Source organism: Haliotis cracherodii, unplaced genomic scaffold (genome assembly GCF_022045235.1).
Source record: "Haliotis cracherodii isolate W230 unplaced genomic scaffold, xgHalCrac1.p SCAF_37, whole genome shotgun sequence".
Lineage (NCBI taxonomy): Eukaryota > Metazoa > Mollusca > Gastropoda > Lepetellida > Haliotidae > Haliotis > Haliotis cracherodii.
Genome location: NW_027266294.1, coordinates 1,715,922 through 1,738,249, shown reverse-complemented (window position 1 = coordinate 1,738,249; position 22,328 = coordinate 1,715,922). Strand labels below are relative to the sequence as shown.

Genomic DNA, 22,328 nt, shown 5'->3' with positions numbered 1-22,328 from the left:
ATTCGCTGTTCAGAGTTACGTCCCTTTGGCAGGCCAGAAACCTATGATTGTGGGTTCGAATCCCGGTTCGCCCCGATTATGTTTCTAGGTTTGTCAGCACCATACCCGTGCTCGTGGGTTTCACAGAAGTGGTAAAGTGGTTTTCCTCCCACTTTAAACTGACCAACGTGATATAAATGGAATACTGTTAAAAGAGGCGTTAAACCCAACTCACTCACTCACTTTGTCTTTCTACTAAAAAATTAGTCATAAGCATAAGTCAGTCTGTCCAATGAGCGCATGTTCTACCCGTAACAGGCAGGTAGAAGTTGGTGATATCAGAACTTGTCCTACCCGTAACAGGCAGGTAGAAGTTGGTGATATCAGAGCATGTTCTACCCGTAACGGGCAGGTAGAAGTTGGTGATATCAGAGCATGTTCTACCCGTAACAGGCAGGTAGAATTTGGTGATATCAGAGCATGTTATACCCGTAACAGGCAGGTAGAAGTTGGTGATATCAGAGCATGTTCTACCCGTAACAGGCAGGTAGAAGTTGGTGATATCAGAGCATGTTCTACCCGTAACGGGCAGGTAGAAGTTGGTGATATCAGAACTTGTCCTACCCGTAACGGGCAGGTAGAAGTTGGTGATATCAGAACTTGTCCTACCCGTAACAGGCAGGTAGAAGTTGGTGATATCAGAGCATGTTCTACCCGTAACGGGCAGGTAGAAGTTGGTGATATCAGAGCATGTTATACCCGTAACGGGCAGGTAGAAGTTGGTGATATCAGAGCATGTTATACCCGTAACAGGCAGGTAGAAGTTGGTGATATCAGAGCATGTTATACCCGTAACAGGCAGGTAGAAGTTGGTGATATCAGAGCATGTTATACCCGTAACGGGCAGGTAGAAGTTGGTGATATCAGAACTTGTCCTACCCGTAACGGGCAGGTAGAAGTTGGTGATATCAGAACTTGTCCTACCCGTAACAGGCAGGTAGAAGTTGGTGATATCAGAGCATGTTCTACCCGTAACGGGCAGGTAGAAGTTGGTGATATCAGAGCATGTTATACCCGTAACGGGCAGGTAGAAGTTGGTGATATCAGAGCATGTTATACCCGTAACAGGCAGGTAGAAGTTGGTGATATCAGAGCATGTTATACCCGTAACAGGCAGGTAGAAGTTGGTGATATCAGAGCATGTTATACCCGTAACGGGCAGGTAGAAGTTGGTGATATCAGAGCATGTCCTACCGTAACAGGTAGGTAGAAATTGGTGATATCAAAGCCTGTTATACCCGTAACAGGAAGGTAGAAGTTGGTGATATCAGAACTTGTCCTGCCCGTAACGGGCAGGTAGAAGTTGGTGATATCAGAGCATGTTCTACCCGTAACGGGCAGGTAGAAGTTGGTGATATCAGAACTTGTCCTACCCGTAACGGGCAGGTAGAAGTTGGTGATATCAGAACTTGTCCTACCCGTAACAGGCAGGTAGAAGTTGGTGATATCAGAGCATGTTATACCCGTAACAGGCAGGTAGAATTTGGTGATATCAGACTTGCTGGGAGATCAAACATGCAGAATTACGGAAGCACACAATACACGCGTTACCTAGCAACCTGGCAATGCGAAAAAGGCAAATATGGAAAGCAATGACATTTACTGCCATTGATATAAATAATATAGTGATGTTATTATGACACACGCAGTGATACAATAACAAACAAGTTTATTTACGACAAGTCATAACAGTGTATATATACATCTTATTGTACACCGTGGCGGGTGTCTGGGTGTTGTGTGTGGATTGACCAGAACACCTCACCTTTTCACTTATACACCCCACGTCCCTTTCACTGCTCTGTTCAGATAATCAGATCTGAGTAAATGTTTTCTATAATTTACAGACCTAAATTACAATTAAAGTAAAATGATGTATACCGATTCCTGCCTGAGGTAGAACAACCAATGCTTCTGAATTGTTAGTCCCTGGCTTTGCAACTTGGCCTCCGGGCGTTATTGGGTGAAGAAATGCGTGAAAATGATTTATGTCTTGATTTGTTGCTTCTTTGTCTCTAACGCCGCGCTCAGGAATATTCCACCTTCATCACGGTGGCCTGTAATAATCGAGTCTAGACCAGGCAATCCTGAGATTGACATCATGAGCATCGATCGGATACGATAGGATACAATGACATGCATCAACCATACCAGAGAGGCCGACCTCCCGTTAGTCGTCTCTTACGACCTGCAAGGTCGCCTTTTACGGCAAGCATAGGTTGCTAAAGACCTATTCTACCCCTGATCGTCACAGAGGGAGACAAGCATGGGTTGCTGAAGACCTATTCTACCCCAGATCTTCACGGGTGTTCATGATTTAAAGAAAGCCTTTTTTGTGAATATGTCACACACGTTTCTGTTTCTGTTTCTGTCAAAATATGTCGCATTGTCGCCCTATCAAAAAATGTGTAACAAGGGAGTTAAAATGCACGACAACGCGACAACGCGACAACGCGACAGTGCTTTGGTTTATTTTCACGTAATGTCCTCCGACAACCTGTTCTTGATGACTGATATATTAAATATGCTCTGTGGCGTGGTGTCGATCCTGCTCCCTAAAACTGACCACTCATACGCTGACCGTTGAAATCGTGAGAACCCATTAATGACAGTCCAAGTATTGCACTTGCACACCTCATAACTTGCACGACACGCGTTGGCCTCGGAAATATTATATACATACTTGCAGGGTTATTTACAAGAGAGTGAAGATGCTATTTTGTTTCTACTGTTATAAATGACAAAATTATCCTGAAGGCCGAACTATTTTTGCTGTCACGTGACTTTTAACTCATCAAAAACCGATGGACGTCAACGTGATCATATAATTTGAGTTAAGATTTAAGTTTTCTTGTGATCCCTATCAAATGTGTATTTTGACTCTTAAAAAATTTAACACCACCGAGTTAGGGATGGAGAGTAAATAGTTCTAAAGACAATACCTACCCAAAGTATAAGTTTGCCAGAGGAGATTCAGTTTCCTAAGATAAGAAAAACACTATTAGGGCTTCATGTTTACATTGGGTTGAAAGACTTGAACACTGATTGCATCCTTAGGCGTGGGTAATATACTCACCGACAAAAGAAACGCCAATAACATACATGTAGGCAATATATGAAAAATTACTCATTTTCAAGTACCATTAAATTAGGTCGATGCACAAACGAACCTACTGGTGAACTAGTGTGAACCGAGTCGCTCATGAACGCATCACATTTGACGTCATAGATCCATGACTCGGATTATCGGTACATTTCTGAGATCAAGTGAATATCGTGACAAGAATAAACACATTTAACTAATTCTTAGTTTTGTCCTCAAGTCGCACACACTGGAAACATCTCTTCTTAACGTACATACTTCTCTCTATGTTGCTATGGTTCGCGTTTCATTGCGAATTGTGTATACTCCACTTCATCCAGATTAGTATACACAATATTATCACAGTCCAAGAAGATACGAGACGATGTCCTGAGCTACAAAACATCATGTCGCCGTTAGTCTCGCCCGTGTATCGCCAGTTCCCGCACCGGGGGAAGTGTTTGGGGGCGGGGGGCATATCGGCTAGATCCCCTGTCTGGATGACAACGCCCATACCGAGCAGACTGTGGAATGTCACGTGACAGTGGAACAACCAGAAACCTGTGAAAAGACAAGAAAAATATGTCAGCCGAGATACAATCCTCCTTACCACGGGTCTACTTGTCTGACCTCGGATCTACTTGTTTGACCTCACTTCGGGTCTATTTATCTGACATGACCTCGGGCCTACTTGTTTGACCTAACCTCGGGCCTACTTGCGTGAGACGACCTCGGGCCTACTTGTTTAATCTCATCTCGGATCTGCTTGATTGACCTCACCTCGGATCTATTTGTTTGACCTAACCTCGGGCCTACATGTTTGATCTCACCTCGGATCTGCTTGATTGATCTCACCTCGGATCTATTTGTTTGACCTCACCTCGGGTCTACTTGTTTAATCTCATCTCGGATCTGCTTGATTGATCTCACCTCGGATCTGTTTGTTTGACCTCACCTCGGGTCTACTTGTTTGACCTAACCTCGGGTCTACTTGTTTGATCTCACCACGGATCTGCTTGTTTGATCCGACCTCGGATCTACTTGTTTGACCTAACCCCGGGCCTGCTTGTTTGACATGACCTCGGATCTACTTGTTTGACCTCACTTCGGGCCTACTTGTTTGATGTCGCCTCGCAGCTACTTGTTTGCCTCAGGCGAATTAAACTCCTAGATCGTTCTCTAATAATGTTTGTGCTACAATTTACGGTAAAATAACTGAAATAATTTGATTTGCCATCGCGACTACGCACGGCTCCGACAGCCGCTACTGCTGAGGTGGTGAGACGGCCTCACGTCAGGGTTGTCTGTCACAGAGCAAGGTGTCGGGCTGAGTTTAGGTCCCAGGACAAATTCAAGTCGAAAGGGGTGACTGAATGGTCATTGGTGGTCGGTGGATTACATGTTATCGTAGTGTGAGATCAGATCTTATTATTTACATGCGGCCCTATTCAACTTGAATATTTGCTGAGTGCGGCGTTAAAGAATATACATATATCATAATCAATACCCTCGTTAATACAACCTATGCCCCAGTATCGCAATGTATTGCAATAGTATTGCATTAGTGTGTTTAACACACCGTCGTCACCATTGTACACGGCAATGCATTTGTTGTTGTTATTCCATTCATGTCAGTGGAGTGTGACGAGAATAATGCCCCGATCACGTTGTATGAACCCGGCACGTCCTCCAGGAAGTACAGTCATGTAATAAACACGGACATTCTCAAACACTAACAGATCGGGTTTCCAACTGGATGTTGTCACAGATTGAGTACAGCAGATTGCCTAAGCATATGTTTTGTTCTCACACAATGAGCAGATTGGGCCACGCGCCTTCCCGGATCCGCCCTGTGTATGTCACGTGATCCGCCCCCTACAGTCTCGCTGGGGATTCCCCTTGGAAATACCCCGTTAAGAAAAGGAGGTCACTTCTAAAAGAAATGCCTACAGTAACCTGACACAGACATACAGTGGAAACACCACACCCTACAGAAAACAGGGCGATAAACCAGTCATTACCACAGCTACGACAAAGCACCTCGGGGACGTGTTTCCCAACCCAGTAAGCACAATATGCATGCCACAAACGTTTTGCGTATTGGTCGCCATAACAGGCGACGACGTGTCAAATTCCTACTGTAGGTACCCGGATGTGAAAGTGATAGGGGCGGTCGGGTAGCCAAGTGGTTAAAGCGTTCACTCGTCACGCCGAAGACCCGGGTTCGATTCCCGACATGGGTACAATGTGTGAAGCCCATTTCAGGTGACGCCCGCCGTGATGTTGCTGGAATATTGCTAAAACGGCGTAAAAACCATACTCACTCACTCACTTACTCACTCACATACCTGGGTTATCGGCCTTGAATCTGATGACAGTGTATCCGCCATTAGGAATGGTGACGGTGTCTTTAGCGACTGGAGTCTCCAGGTTCCTGCTGATGAGGCCGTCCGTGTCAAGTTGCATCACCTCTTGTAGAGTTGTGGAGATGTTAATCTGGAGGAGGAAGCAAATTATGAGTTTTTGTAGAACTTCAACATACAGGACTTTATTCCAGAACAACAATTTAATAATCCGAAAACAAATTTAATCGGGACGTGTAACGGGAAACGGATTAATGGGTTTTGCTGAATGCTTACAATTTTTTATGACAATACATAAACGTAACAAGCCTCAAATGTATCGTATTATTAAACATGTTATATTGTCATCCACTCTTATATCCTCATATCAGTCCATTCTTTAATCCTCATACCAACCCAGTATGTTATAATCCTCATACCAACCCAGTATGTTATAATCCTCATATCAACCCAGTATGTTATTATCCTCATATCAACCCAGTATGTTATTATCCTCATATCAACCCAGTATGTTATAATCCTCATATCAACCCAGTATGTTATAATCCTCATATCAACCCAGTATGTTATAATCCTCATATCAACCCAGTATGTTATAATCCTCATATCAACCCATTATGTTATAATCCTCATATCAACCCAGTATGTTATAATCCTCATATCAACCCAGTGTGTTATAATCCTCATATCAACCCAGTATGTTAAAATCCTCATATCAACCCAGTATGTTATAATCCTCATATCAAACCAGTATGTTATAATCCTCATATCAACCCAGTATGTTATAATCCTCATATCAACCCAGTATGTTATAATCCTCATATCAACCCAGTATGTTATAATCCTCATATCAACCCAGTGTGTTATAATCCTCATATCAACCCAGTATGTTATAATCCTCATATCAACCCAGTATGTTATAATCCTCATATCAAACCAGTATGTTATAATCCTCATATCAACCCAGAGTGTTATAATCCTCATATCAACCCAGCATGTTATAATCCTCATATCAACCCAGTGTGTTATAATCCTCATATCAATCTAGTGTGTTATAATCCCCATATAAACCCAGTATGTTAAACTCCTCATATCAACCCAGTATGTTATAATCCTCATATCAACCCAGAGTGTTATAATCCTCATATCAATCTAGTGTGTTATAATCCCCATATAAACCCAGTATGTTAAAATCCTCATATCAACCCAGTATGTTATAATCCTCATATCAACCCAGTATGTTATAATCCTCATATCAACCCAGTATGTTATAATCCTCATATCAACCCAGAGTGTTATAATCCTCATATCAACCCAGAGTGTTATAATCCTCATATCAACCCAGTATGTTATAATCCTCATATCAACCCAGTATGTTATAATCCTCATATCAACCCAGTGTGTTATAATCCTCATATCAACCCAGTATGTTATAATCCTCATATCAACCCAGAGTGTTATAATCCTCATATCAACCCAGCATGTTATAATCCTCATATCAACCCAGTGTGTTATAATCCTCATATCAATCTAGTGTGTTATAATCCCCATATAAACCCAGTATGTTAAAATCCTCATATCAACCCAGTATGTTATAATCCTCATATCAACCCATTATGTTATAATCCTCATATCAACCCAGTATGTTATAATCCTCATATCAACCCAGAGTGTTATAATCCTCATATCAACCCAGTATGTTATAATCCTCATATCAACCCAGTATGTTATAATCCTCATACCAACCCAGTGTGTTATAATCCTCATATCAACCCAGTATGTTATAATCCTCATATCAACCCAGAGTGTTATAATCCTCATATCAACCCAGAGTGTTATAATCCTCATATCAACCCAGTATGTTATAATCCTCATATCAACCCAGTATGTTATAATCCTCATATCAACCCAGTGTGTTATAATCCTCATATCAACCCAGTATGTTATAATCCTCATATCAACCCAGAGTGTTATAATCCTCATATCAACCCAGCATGTTATAATCCTCATATCAACCCAGTGTGTTATAATCCTCATATCAATCTAGTGTGTTATAATCCCCATATAAACCCAGTATGTTAAAATCCTCATATCAACCCAGTATGTTATAATCCTCATATCAACCCATTATGTTATAATCCTCATATCAACCCAGTATGTTATAATCCTCATATCAACCCAGAGTGTTATAATCCTCATATCAACCCAGTATGTTATAATCCTCATATCAACCCAGTATGTTATAATCCTCATACCAACCCAGTGTGTTATAATCCTCATATCAACCCAGTATGTTATAATCCTCATATCAGCCCAGTGTGTTATAATCCTCATATCAACCCAGTATGTTATAATCCTCATACCAACCCAGTATGTTATAATCCTCATATCAACCCAGTGGTTGTAACGTGATGTAAGCTCATAAATACACAAAGTCTCGTGACGTTACGGTAACAAGGAAGAATCTATATAAAGAACATGGACGCCACACAATGTGCGTCCTTGGCAACAACAAGGAAGTTATCGCAGTTGCAACGCAACGGCCACAACCCGAAAGTGATTTCCGAGTCGTCATTAAGGTCAACTGAATCCAGTGTAGCGGCACGTGTCTGAACCTCACGGCCACCCCGGTGAGGATCCGGAGGGATGGGGTAGCACCATATCTGTGTTCAATTTGGGCTTACTTTCCAAATTAAGCTCTAACGCAGTGATAGAAGATGAATGCTATATGGAGCGACATTACAACACTCGCTCGCTCACTCACTCACTCACTCACTCACTCACTCACTCACTCAGGCACAGGTAGCCGAACATAATAAAATGGCCCGGATGTTTAACACTCAGCTCATCCCGATCCGGTTCATCATCTCGGCCAACATTGGATGTAAATGTATTTGAACTACTAGTGTCACTAGTTCACGTGACTATTAGGTTGACCATTAAGCATTGACTATCTCTAAGCTTCTCGGTGTTCTGCGTCCTCTGAACGGTCAGACCACCTCAGGGGTCGGGTCCTCCGATCACTGTTGATACAATAGTCCTCGCAAAGAGTAATAAACTGTTTTGTTATAAGTAAATTTATTTATAAAATTCTGGGGCGGTGGAGTAGCCTTGTGATTAAAGCTTTCTCTTGTCACGGCGAGGGCACGGGTCTGATTCCCTTCATGGGTACAATGTGTAAAGCCAATTTCTGGTGCTGGAGTTTTGCTCAAAGCGGCGTGAAACATACTCATTCACTAGAAAGTGCTCAGTTTGACAATTCATGTCCCTGATATCAAGCATTTGAACGAGATACGCAGAAAAAACGCGTATCGCCACACGCAGACGCCATTTTGTTTTCTTGTAGATCACTTCATGTTTCATATAGACCCACGTTAAAGCCCATATGTACCATTTAGACCCTCTTATTCAGACCCTTCAGACCCGTCAGGTCCCGTTGTATAAACAATCTTATACAGACCCTATAGACGCTATAGAACATCTTACAGATCCTCTTATCTAGTCAACCGCCGCCATATAGCTGGAACATTGCTGAGTGCGGCGTTAAACAACAAACCAACCAATCTTATCTAGTCCATATAGACAATCATATATATAGTCTCCCCTGTTTTACGAACTGTATGCGGAGACATCGGTCGACATGCTGTTTTCCATTCAGTACCCCAAATCAGGTTCTCCCCGAGGTATTACAAAGGTAACGGAATATGCCGAGTTGACCCGAACGGGATGTTTACAGCGTCACGTACCTTGTCCATGGCAACGACCCGGAAGTTGTACCCATGCAGATGAAAGGGGTGGTTGGTGCTGCTGAACGAGCCTTCGTCGATGAGGATGATCTCTACCGTGTCGTCCAGGGCGACCTCCATGACGTTGATACACTCACAGAACCGGTTGCTGCAGTTTCTGGTGTTCTCTGGGGTACAAAACAATTCCTGAAACAAACATGGTAACGTCTTGGGTGGATGAACTCATATCACGGGGCGAGAAGGAGAGGATAGCGACTGGCATGCTTCAACCAACCATTTGGTGTTCGAAAAGGGGGTTTTGGGGAGCCCGGATTGTAAGACTGCATTGTAGGCACACGCGGATATTGTACACGTTCCATCGGTTGACAATTAAACTTATTATTTTATGAGTATTTGGATTAAGAAGGAAATTCTCTTCTCTTTGTTAATTTCTTAAAGCTGTAAAGTGAATAGCGAATTGATTCGCAAGGTCACTTGAACAATACATCAAGTGAATACATCAGTATACTCTGAAAACAACAACAACGCAATGGTAGTACAATCGTTAATATCTGACAGGGTGTTGCTGACATCCATACAAAATTAATACCCAAAATGAATTTCTGCAGGGTTTTGTGGATTGATTTGTATGGAAAGAATGAGGTACGGCAATGATGTGGCAAAAAGACCAGGTCCTCCTCTACAACTACGGCAATACCAGGATATCAGCCCAGAGTGTGGGGAACCGATTACACGATGAAGGTATTCGCCCTAGACGTTCAGTTCGAGGTGGCATTTTGACGGACCTACATCGTCGGCTGCGACGTCATTGGTGTCAAGGTCACAGAGTATGAACACCACTGCGATGGAGACAGGACCCGACATGGAGAGACCGACTACATACTTTATACATCCTAGGAATCACAGAGGCGTCTACTTACCCGTGGTACATCGTTGTACGGCGTCAGTAGCATCTACTTACCCGTAGTACATCGTTGTACGGCGTCAGTAGCGTCTACTTACCCGTGGTACGTCGTTGTACGTCGTCAGTAGCGTCTACTTACCCGTGGTACATCGTTGTACGTCGTCAGTAGCGTCTACTTACCCGTGGTACATCGTTGTACGTCGTCAGTAGCGTCTACTTACCCGTGGTACGTCGTTGTACGTCGTCAGTAGCGTCTACTTACCCGTGGTACATCGTTGTACGTCGTCAGTAGCGTCTACTTACCCGTGGTACATCGTTGTACGTCGTCGGTAGCGTCTACTTACCCGTGGTACGTCGTTGTACGTCGTCAGTAGCGTCTACTTACCCGTGGTACGTCGTTGTACGTCGTCAGTAGCGTCTACTTACCCGTGGTAAATCGTTGGACTGCGTCTGTAGCGTCTACTTACCTGTGGCACATCGTTGTACGGCGTCTGTAGCGTCAACATACCCCCGGTACATTGTTGTACGGCGTCAGCAGCGTCAACATACCCATGATACATCGTTGTTCGGCGTCAGTAGCGACAACATACCCATGGTACATTGTTGTACGGCGTCAGTAGCGGCAACATACCCATGGTACATCGTTGTACTGCGTCAGTAGCGACAACATACCCATGGAACATCGCTGTACGGCGTCAGTAGCGTCTACATACCCATGGTACATCGCTGTATGGCGTCAGTAGCGTCTACATACCCATGGTACATCGCTGTATGGCGTCAGTAGCGTCTGCTTACCTTTGGCACATCGTTGTACTGCGTCAGTAGCGGCGCCGGAGGTTCTTTGTTGCTGATGTTGTTGGCTTGTGGCATGGGCAGATCCTTCTCCGTGGCTGAGATGGGGTAGTACAGTTCATGATGGATCCGGTAGTTGTCAATCTTGTTGAAGTCCACCGCGAGGTAGAACTTCTTGTCCGGCTTCTCTTTGAGATTGAGAGGATCGGCGAGGGTGGCGTTGAGCCACGACACCGGCATTTGGTCCGGCGAACCCTTTTCGTTCAGGGGATTCAGAAGCTTAAATACAAGAAAACAATATGAACAGAATCTCCATAAAATGTCAGGTGGAGTTAGTGATTTGAGTATTGAAATGTTGAAAATTAAAAAGCAACACTTGCATATGTAACAAAAACATACACCTTCAATTTATTGCAACGTCTTGGTTATTGCATTTAGAAATGTTTCGATGTAGATTCTTACACCATTATCAAGCTGGTTGTATGCAATAAACCCGAAGTTGTTATCAATAAAGTTGTACATTTTCGTATTTACTCACCAACTTCTAGAATGCCAACCTAACAGCTACATAACAGTTGTCTTTGTGACAGGTGCGTGAATGATTGGAAGAAAATGTCAGTCTTCTGTATCAGTTTGTTACTTGTCGCCTACCTTCCCGCCTCGCACTGCGCTTTCGTAGTCTGTAGGTGCACTTGGCTCCGTCTCGTTGGCGTTGTCGTATCTGAGGATGGCGACCTGTTTAGCCTTGTCCCCTGCGCAGTCGAGCATGCCGCGAGCCCGAATCCAGTAGTTCCCCACAGCCTTGTCCGCGTCCAGAATAAAGTCGTACCTTGAGAAACATGGGCATATACACGGTGTCAAGCAGTATCACAAAGTCGTACCTTGAGAAACATGGGCATATACACGGTGTCAAGCAGTATCACAAAGTCGTACCTTGAGAAACATGGGCATATACACGGTGTCAAGCAGTATCACAAAGTCGTACCTTGAGAAACATGGGCATATACACGGTGTCAAGCAGTATTACAAAGTCGTACCTTGAGAAACATGGGCATATACACGGTGTCAAGCAGTATTACAAAGTCGTACCTTGAGAAACATGGGCATATACACGGTGTCAAGCAGTATTACAAAGTCGTACCTTGAGAAACATGGGCATATACACGGTGTCAAGCAGTATTACAAAGTCGTACCTTGAGAAACATGGGCATATACACGGTGTCAAGCAGTATTACAAAGTCGTACCTTGAGAAACATGGGCATATACACGGTGTCAAGCAGTATCACAAAGTCGTACCTTGAGAAACATGGGCATATACACGGTGTCAAGCGGTATCACAAAGTCGTACCTTGAGAAACATGGGCATATACACGGTGTCAAGCAGTATCACAAAGTCGTACTTTGAGAAACATGGGCATATACACGGTGTCAAGCAGTATCACAAAGTCGTACTTTGAGAAACAAGGGCATATACACGTGTCAAGCAGTATCACATAGTCGTACCTTGACAGACATGGGCGTATACACGGTGTCAAGCAGTATCACATAGTCGTACCTTGACAGATATGGGCGTATACACGGTGTCAAGCAGTATCACAAAGTCGTACCTTGACAGACATGGGCGTATACACGGTGTCAGTGTAGTATCAAGTACATTTCCTAAATATTCTGTTCAAAATGAGTAATGATGTGGTAGAATGACCAGTCAAGTGTCAATGCCATTTCAATATGTAGCCCAACTTATGACATGAACACACATTGCATTGGAAGGACACCTATTTGTATCCATTTGTTATCCCCCCCCCACGAAATATACTCTCCAAAATAAAAAACGCTCAGGCTAACTTTGAAATTGTGGACTGTGTTCAGTTAAATGTGCATAATTCATTTAAATTGGTTGACACAAGGATGACACTAAAAGAGTGATCATCACATGTTCTGTAGACATAATGGCAATACTGATTGTCATGTCACGAGACACGTACGTCCGAGAGGGGGCGTTCCGATCAGGACCTCGTGTGACCACCGTGTGTTGTAATCTGTGATCTGCACCCCCTTGGCACAGACTGAACACGTGTAATTCTCCTCCATTCTTCCTGCAACGCGTTGGCCAGTAGTGCAAGTGTATATGGCGTATGTTGACGTTGACGAACATGTCTATCGGGTTCATCCCACAGATTGTCAATCGGGTTCATCCCACAGATGTTCAATCGGGTTCCGATCCGGAACTCTGGAAGGTCATAGGATGACATTGACGTTTGAATTATGACGAAAGTCAACAGTGACACGAGCATGTTGGCACAACTCCCTCTGTCGGTTGATGATCGGAAGGTGACGTTGATGATTCACCTGAACCACCTCCAAGTCAGAGTGAGTGAGTGAGTGAGTGAGTGATTGAGTGATTGAGTGATTGAGTGATTGAGTGAGTATGGTTTTACGCCGCTTTAAGCAATATTCCAGCAATATCACGGCGGGGGACACCAGAAATGGGCTTCACACATTGTACCCATGTCGGGAATCGAACCCGGGTCTTCGGCGTGACGATCGGACGCTTTAACCACTAGGCTACCCGACCGCTCCTCCAAGTCAGATCTCCGTGAGTAGGATATGGCTGCCCACACTATCACACTTCCGCCACGGAATCTGTCGATCTGTCCAAATCAGTTGAATGCAAAACGTTCATTTCGACGTCGGTAGACACGCTGTCTTCCATTTATGCGTTGGAGAAGAAATCGTGATTCATCACTGAACCAGACCCACCATCCAGTCTCTGTCTGTGCGGTGTTGCTCCATCGCATACGTTGTCGTCGATGCAAATGTCTAAATACAGGGACAGATACCGGCCTTCTGGGTCTAATTCCCACTCTTCGCAGACGATTCCTGATTGTTTAGTCCGATGCCCACCTCAAACCAGGCACATGTGATGCAGTCTCGGTGGTAGTAGCATGTCGATGACGTAGGCGATATACCCGGATGTAGCGATCTTGTGCAGGGGGGGTGACTCTTGGTCTACCACTTCTCCATGTATACACATCCCATAAACGAGATTACTGCAGCTGGTGTACTTTCAAATGACGTGCAACTGCAGGCTGGGACTCTCAAACGTCAAGACGTCATATGGCGATGTCGCGATTGGCATTGTCCCACTTCTGATAAGTCGACAAACGTATGACAAAATGTTGACTGACGTTTGACCTTCTGTAGTCATTGGCACGGCACATGATTGTCACAACGGGCATTCTGTTTTTAATTTCCTGTCCATGACATTTTCGTGCAGTATTAAAATATGCTGTGTTGAGCTAAACAAGTTTGCGTTTGTGCGCTACATCAATTAAACGAGCATGTGCCTAACATCTTTTAATAAAACATATTGAAATTGTATCGAATGTATCACGAATGTATCACGAATGTTTCATGAATAGCCAAAATCAGCATTCTCATTATCTCCGATGCGTTTCTCTTTTAGAAGAGTATAAATGACCGGTCGCTATAATCCCTGAAGCCATTGTTTGAATATGCTACAAATGGAAGCGTAAGTGTCAACAAATTTGCCATTGTATCATTGTATTATTGTATTGTTGTATTATATTAACCTTTCGCCTGGGAAGACGACGAATGAGCTGACAACGACGGGCTCGAACGGAACTCCGTCGCTGGCTATCATGGTGACGTCGTGATCGTCGACAGAGATCTGGATGGGGCATTTCAAGATGGAGCTGCTGATGACCCGGAAGCGATACTTGGCGTCCTTTCGTACCCGGAACACGGAGTACGGGGTGTAGACCGTCTGGTTGGTGTCGGGGTGGATGAAGTCCTGGTAGGCACCGCGACCTGCGCACAACAAGACAACTTACGTCACAACCCAACACATCATTTCCTTTCTAATCACTGGATTATCTGGTCCATGTTTGATTATTTACAGACAACCTACGCCACAACCCAACACATCATTTCCTTTCTAATCACTGGATTGTCTGGTCCATGTTTGATTATTTACAGACAACTTACGTCACAACCCAACACATAATTACCTTTTTAATCACTGGATTTTCTGGTCCATTTTTGATTGTTTACAGACCTACGCCATATAACTGGACTATTGGTCAGTGCGGCGTTATACAACAAAGAAACAAACAAACAACCATTATCTTTCTTGTGTATTTCTTGTATTTAAAATTTGATCCGTATTTTAAGCCACATTCACTGTATTTGGTGTCTTGAGGTTAACGCCGCTTTTGATACATGATCTGTCTAAAAGTAATTGTGACCCGTGAAGGTCCGGAGTTGAATAAGTCTTCAGCAACCCATGCTTGTCGTAAGGGGCGACTAACGGGATCGGGTGGTCAGGCTCGCTGACTTGGTTGATGCGTGGCATCGTATCCCAAATGCCTGGATCGTTGCTCATGATGTCAATCACTGGATTGTCTGGTTATTCAATTATTTAGACTCGATTATTTACAGATCGCCGTCATATAGCTGGAATATTGCTTTAGAGCGGCGTTAAACAAGAAAGAAAGAAAGAAAGAAAGAAAGAAAAAATAAACATTACCTTTCCTGAGTATTTTTTATATTTAGAATTTGTCATTTTATGCCACATTAGAAGGGGGTGCAGGGGGACCATATACCATGTACGGTAATCAGGGCTTCGAACCCTGGGTACAGGAGTCACTGATCATATGTTGAGCTAGACACGCTGACCCTCCAGAAGACAGGTTTCCAGATTAAGAGGGTTCACGTTATATTCGGTGAAGGAAGATGATACAACCTACCGTTAATAAGCATGGTGACTTTAGACGTGAGGACCCCGACATGGGCCAGCTCCGTGTAGCGTGTCATGGTCATGTCGGTCAGCCAGTCATGCACGACCAGGGCGTGTTCCGGAAGGTCATGCTGGTAGAGGTGAGATGAGGGGTCACCTTTTGCTGGTTCCCGGATGATAAGAGCTCCAAACACGCCGTCAGCACGTTGGAGCCCGGCGTGGGCGTGCCAGTACATGGAGCCTCGGTTATCTGCTTTAAACCTAGAAATACAAGTTGAAGAGTGAGTGAGTGAGTGAGTGTATCATTCATATCAATATATGGGAGATTAATGTGAGAGGAAACGCCAAACTAGACATTTCTCTGGAGCTCAAGTGTGATGCTAGCAGGACAAGGATCATAATCCGCGGATCCTGGTTTGGATAAGGGGCGCATCTCGTCGCAGACAGTTACCTGATGAGTGCATGAGTTGAAGGTTAGCGTTACATTCTATAACCAAGTAATACGTCACTTTCTGATATTAAATCATTTGTTTTTGTGATCATCATTATCATATTGATTTAGTTAAAAACAGTTTAGATCTTGGCCACTTTCCACAAAGCGATCGTAGAGCTACAACAATTGTTAGTCTATGTCATAGTATGGGAGTTATGATCGTCTTAGCGCTGTAATCGCTTTGTGGAACGGTACGTGACGGGTATGGTTTATTGCAAATGTGTGTGAGTGAGTGAGTGAGTGAGTGAGTGAGTGATTGATTGATTGAGTAGGTGGGTGGGTGGGTTTTGGGTGGTTGGGTGGTTGGGTGGTCGAGTGAGTGAGTGAGTGAGTGAGAAGACAATGAATGACGTACTTGTATTGGAAGGTGGATGAAGACTCGATGGGGCACTGGGTGATCATGGGGACGCCGTCATGATGCGGAGAGCCCTTCTGGAAGACTCCGTGAAAGTGGATGGCGGTGCTCTCAGACCCTTCCATTCTATTGTCGACGTTCACAACGACCGTGTCGTGTTGGCAGACCTGTGGACGTGAGGTCGATAACGTTTTGATAAGAAACTGAGTGAGAGTGAGTTTGGTTTAACGCTGATTTTAACAGTATTACAGCTATATCGCGCGTGTCAGCCCGAAGTGATGCAGGTCTCAGACGTTTACCACGTCGGTGAAACCCACGAGCACGGGTATGGTGCTGACAAACCTAAAAACATAATCGGGGCGAACCCGCAATCATAGGTTTCTGGCGCGCCCAAGGGACGTAACTCTGCACAGCGAATCGCGGCGCCTTAGACGACTGGGCCACCCGTGCGCACTTGATAAGAAGACTTTAAGACATGTAAAAAGGGTGAATATCGTATTGTGTCAACACATCTGCAAACGTCAACTTTTTTAACACATCTAACCAAAAACGACAAATAAACTTGGGAATAGATTACATTCGCTGGATCAGTTGGTACCCAAGGCATAGCTTGCAACATCTGTTAGACATGCAGCCCTCGAAACCCAATTGACAGCGTTCTTAACCCAATGCTACTTGACACTATTCTCAAAACACAGGCAGTGTCCTCAAGCCCCTCAACAGCGTTCGCAACCTCCTTACAGTGTCTCAAACGTCACTGACATTCCCCCCTTGGTTATTAACCTGCATACGATTTCCTCGCCCATTGAGGCTATCTGAAACCCTCTTAAACGCTATATAACCCCACTGGTATTATCGAAGTCTACAAACACGACTTCAGAGCCTGGCGGCACATCATGGCTACCCTTGGAGTACAGTTTTAAAATACCTTAAAGTGTCTCCTCCAACGTTGTTTGTTTGTTTGTTGTTTAATGCCACACTCAGCAATATTCCAGCTACATGACGGCGGTCTGTAAATAATCGAGTCTGGACCAGACAATCCAGTGATTGATATCACGAGCGTCGATCCACGCAATTGGGATCGATGACATGCTTTAACCAAGTCCACGAGCCCGAAAACCCAATCCCGTTAGTCGTCTCTTACGACAAGCACAGTCGCCAATTACGACAAGAATGGGTTTCTGAAGACCTATTCTACCCTGGATCTTCACCGGTCCTATCTCCTACGTACATGCAGAGCCGGGCCGGGCAGCATTCTGTTGACGGTGATAATCGGTCTCCGGACGCCGTCAGCAGCGACACAGTGGGGTCTGTAGCAGTCGGTGATGTTGGAAGGGCAGGCGAAGCAGGCCTTGCTCAAGACGATGTAGTACTCCAGGGTGAACGTGTACTCACACGTCATGGGGGTTCCGCCATCAACACACTCACGCATACAGGGGTGGGTCTCGTACGCTTTGAACAAAAATGAGTTACTGAAAAAGTTACTGGAAGTATTAGACCACCACACCGCACAACTTGAACGACATGACGACGTAGCGATAAGCACACGTACACACACGCATACACGCGCGCGCACACACACACACACACACACACACACACACACACACGCACACACGCACGCAGGCGCACACACAGACACACACACACGCACTATCTACAGTAAACTACGGTTATAACGAACACGCTTGTAACGAACTGACGGATATAACGAACTTACTTTTTTTGTTCCGACTATTTGCTGTAGTTATGTCTTAGAACGACTTAGAGTTTCTCACTGAACAACGCGTACATTAATTTCCCTTGTTGGAAGACGGCAGGCACACACAACAGACGTGACAGCGTCTCAAAGTGTTTCCATGTGACGTCGCTGTAAACGCCGTACCTTGACAAGGTGACGTCACTGCCCTATTATGGCGTATATGAATACTACATTATTTCCGTCCTGGCGGCAGCGACATTCAAACTTGATAGTCTGGGATTTACCACATTATAAGCGTTTATAAGCATTACAATACCTGCCTTTGAAAAACACATTCACGACCTTGAATTTAACAAATACTGGCATGTGTAGGCCGCATACCGCGTGTATGGAGCAGACTATGAGGCAAGGTTACGCGAGGAGATTGTCAGTGCTTATAGGGCTGGTTGTCGGGGTAACACACTTGACATCTGTCCCCCGCGTTCACTGCCATGTGTCGTCTGTGTGGAGAACGCGGTGTCTCCGGGTTAGACTGGGTCCCCAGAGGCGACTTTAAGTGGATTGGGTGGTCAGGCTGGGTGACTTGGAAGCGTGTCATCGTACCCCGACGGGGTCGTGTTTGATAATAATAATCACTGGATCGTGTGGCCCTGACTCGAGTAATACATGCTGTAGGTAAATGACTCATATGTCGCTAGAATGTTGCTGAGTGCGATGTGTCACACAATACCCAGACGCGCACACACATACGCACGCACAAGCGCACTCACTTCCAAAATAGAACCTCGTACAACGATAAAGTACTGGTAGTATGTGATCTAGTACAAAGATAAAGTACTGGTAGTATGTGATCTAGTACAAAGATAAAGTACTGGTAGTATGTGATCTCGTACAGCGATAAAGTATTGGTAGTTTGTGATCTAGTACAAAGATAAAGTACTGGTTGTATGTGATCTCGCACAACGATTAAGTACTGGTGGTATGTGATCTAGTACAAAGATAAAGTACTGGTAGTATGTGATCTAGTACAAAGATAAAGTACTGGTGGTATGTGATCTAGTACAGCGATAAAGTACTGGTACTATGTGATCTAGTACAGCGTTAAAGTACTGGTGGTAAGTGATCTAGTACAGCGTTAAAGTACTGGTACTATGTGATCTAGTACAAAGATAAAGTACTGGTAGTATGTGATCTAGTACAAAGATAAAGTACTGGTGGTATGTGATCTAGTACAAAGATAAAGTACTGGTGATATGTGATCTAGTACAAAGATAAAGTACTGGTGGTATGTGATCTAGTACAAAGATAAAGTACTGGTACTATGTGATCTAGTACAAAGATAAAGTACTGGTGGTATGTGATCTCATACAAAGATAAAGTACTGGTGGTATGTGATCTCATACAACGATAAAGAACTGGTAGTATGTGATCTAGTACAAAGATAAAGTACTGGTAGTATGTGATCTCGTACAAAGATAAAGTACTGGTAGTATGTGATCTAGTACAGCGACAAAGTACTAGTGGTATGTGATCTTGACAACGATAAAGTACTGGTAGTATGTGATCTCGTACAAAGATAAAGTACTGGTAGTATGTGATGTCATACAAAGATAAAGTACTTGTTGGGTGTCATCTCGTACAAAGATAAATTACCGGTAGTATGTGATCTCGTACAAAGATAAAGTACTGGTAGTATGTGATCTAGTACAAAGATAAAGTACTGGTAGTATGTGATCTCGTACAAAGATAGAGTACTGGTGGTATGTGATCTCGTACAGCGATAAAGTATTGGTAGTTTGTGATCTAGTACAATGATAAAGTACTGGTTGTATGTGATCTCGCACAACGATTAAGTACTGGTGGTATGTGATCTAGTACAAAGATAAAGTACTGGTGGTATGTGATCTAGTACAGCGATAAAATACTGGTACTATGTGATCTAGTACAGCGTTAAAGTACTGGTGGTAAGTGATCTAGTACAGCGTTAAAGTACTGGTACTATGTGATCTAGTACAAAGATAAAGTACTGGTAGTATGTGATCTAGTACAAAGATAAAGTACTGGTGGTATGTGATCTAGTACAGCGACAAAGTACTGGTGATATGTGATCTCGTACAAAGATAAAGTACTGGTGGTATGTGATTTAGTACAAAGATAAAGTACTGGTAGTATGTGATCTAGTACAAAGATAAAGTACTGGTAGTATATGATCTAGTACAAAGATAAAGTACTGGTAGTATGTGATCTAGTACAAAGATAAAGTACTGGTGGTATGTGATCTAGTACAGCGATAAAGTACAGGTACTATGTGATCTAGTACAGCGATAAAGTACTGGTGGTATGTGATCTAGTACAGCGATAAAGTACTGGTACTATGTGATCTAGTACAAAGATAAAGTACTGGTGGTATGTGATCTAGTACAAAGATAAAGTACTGGTGATATGTGATCTCGTACAAAGATAAAGCACTGGTAGTATGTGATCTCATACAAAGATAAAGTACTGGTGATATGTGATCTCATACAAAGATAAAATACTGGTAGTATGTGATCTCATACGAAGATAAAGTCCTGGTGGTATGTGATCTCATACAACGATAAAGTACTGGTAGTATGTGATCTCATACAAAGATAAAGTACTGGTAATATGTGATCTCTTACAAAGATAAAGTACTGGTAGTATGTGATCTCATACAAAGATAAAATACTGGTAGTATGTGATCTCATACAACGATAAAGTACTGGTGGTATGTGATCTAGTACAAAGATAAAGTACTGGTAGTATGTGATCTCGTACAAAGATAAAGTACTGGTAGTATATGATCTAGTACAGCGACAAAGTACTGGTGGTATGTGATCTTGACAACGATAAAGTACTGGTAGTATGTGATCTCGTACAAAGATAAAGTACTGGTAGTATGTGATGTCATACAAAGATAAAGTACTTGTTGGGTGTCATCTCGTACAAAGATAAATTACCGGTAGTATGTGATCTCGTACAAAGATAAAGTACTGGTAGTATGTGATGTAGTACAAAGATAAAGTACTGGTAGTATGTGATCTAGAACAAAGATAAAGTACTGGTGGTATGTGATCTAGTACAGCGATAAAGTACAGGTACTATGTGATCTCGTACAGCGATAAAGTACTGGTGGTATGTGATCTAGTACAGCGATAAAGTACTGGTACTATGTGATCTAGTAGAAAGATAAAGTACTGGTGGTATGTGATCTCATACAACGATAAAGAACTGGTAGTATGTGATCTCGTACAAAGATAAAGTACTGGTAGTATGTGATCTAGTACAGCGACAAAGTACTGGTGGTATGTGATCTTGACAACGATAAAGTACTGGTAGTATGTGATCTCGTACAAAGATAAAGTACTGGTGGTATGTGATCTAGTACAGCGATAAAGTACTGGTAGTATGTGATGTCATACAAAGATAAAGTACTTGTTGGATGTGATCTCGTACAAAGATAAATTACCGGTAGTATGTGATCTCGTACAAAGATAAAGTACTGGTAGTATGTGATTTCGTATTGCGATAAAGTACTGGTGGTATGTGATCTCATACAAAGATAAAGTACTGGTGGTATGTGATATTATACAAAGATAAAATACTGGTGGTATGTGACCTTAGGAAAGTGATGTCGTACAAAGATGCGGTGTAATCTTGATAGCACAACACATCCCTACAGTGCCACTAGTGATGAAGGTCAGACAGCTACTTACTTGGCAGTTCATGTTGTCCCCAGACTATGGTGGCCACAGTGAGGAGGAGATGCAGCGTCGACGCCATGATGCAGGGAGGGAGGGAGCAGAGTGAAATGCCACAGCCGGTTTGGCCATGCCCCTTTATAGCCCGGCTCGTCCGACGTGGAGCGTGTCTGGTCTGTAAATAACCTACCGATATGTCGTACCTACCCGGGACATTATGTCATGTCTAAGTATTCATGCTTTGGTCATGCGTGACGTTAGAGATAAAAAAAAGCATGTTGCTCATTGTTACACCAGTACATAGAACGTTTGAACATTTCTTGGTACTGACAGAAGATAGCGTATGCTTTCGGAATTGGTACAGACGTATTCT

The 22,328-nt window shown here is 43.4% G+C and overlaps 1 protein-coding gene across 1 annotated transcript; it reads right to left on the bottom strand.

Annotated features, from left to right (window-relative positions):
* Positions 1-2,481: 2,481 nt before the first annotated feature.
* Positions 2,482-22,037, bottom strand: LOC139477918 (uncharacterized). The gene is made up of 10 exons (XM_071260363.1): positions 21,971-22,037; positions 17,766-17,986; positions 16,535-16,701; positions 15,697-15,947; positions 14,521-14,758; positions 11,578-11,755; positions 10,930-11,205; positions 9,231-9,416; positions 5,470-5,617; positions 2,482-3,682 (listed from the first exon to the last, which is right to left on the bottom strand). The coding sequence occupies exons 1-10, from the start codon at positions 22,035-22,037 to the stop codon at positions 3,429-3,431; spliced, it is 1,986 nt and encodes a 661-aa protein (XP_071116464.1). The 3' UTR covers positions 2,482-3,428.
* Positions 22,038-22,328: the final 291 nt, after the last annotated feature.

Coding starts and splice junctions, on each gene's coding strand:
- LOC139477918 (XM_071260363.1), bottom strand. CDS start 22,037: ATGGCGTCGACGCTGCATCTCCTCCTCACTGTGGCCACCATAGTCTGG. Junction 14,759..15,696: donor AGTCACCATGCTTATTAACG/GTAGGTTGTATC, acceptor TGTTGTGCGCAG/GTCGCGGTGCCTACCAGGAC. Junction 11,206..11,577: donor GCGCAGTGCGAGGCGGGAAG/GTAGGCGACAAG, acceptor CTTGTATTTAAG/CTTCTGAATCCCCTGAACGA.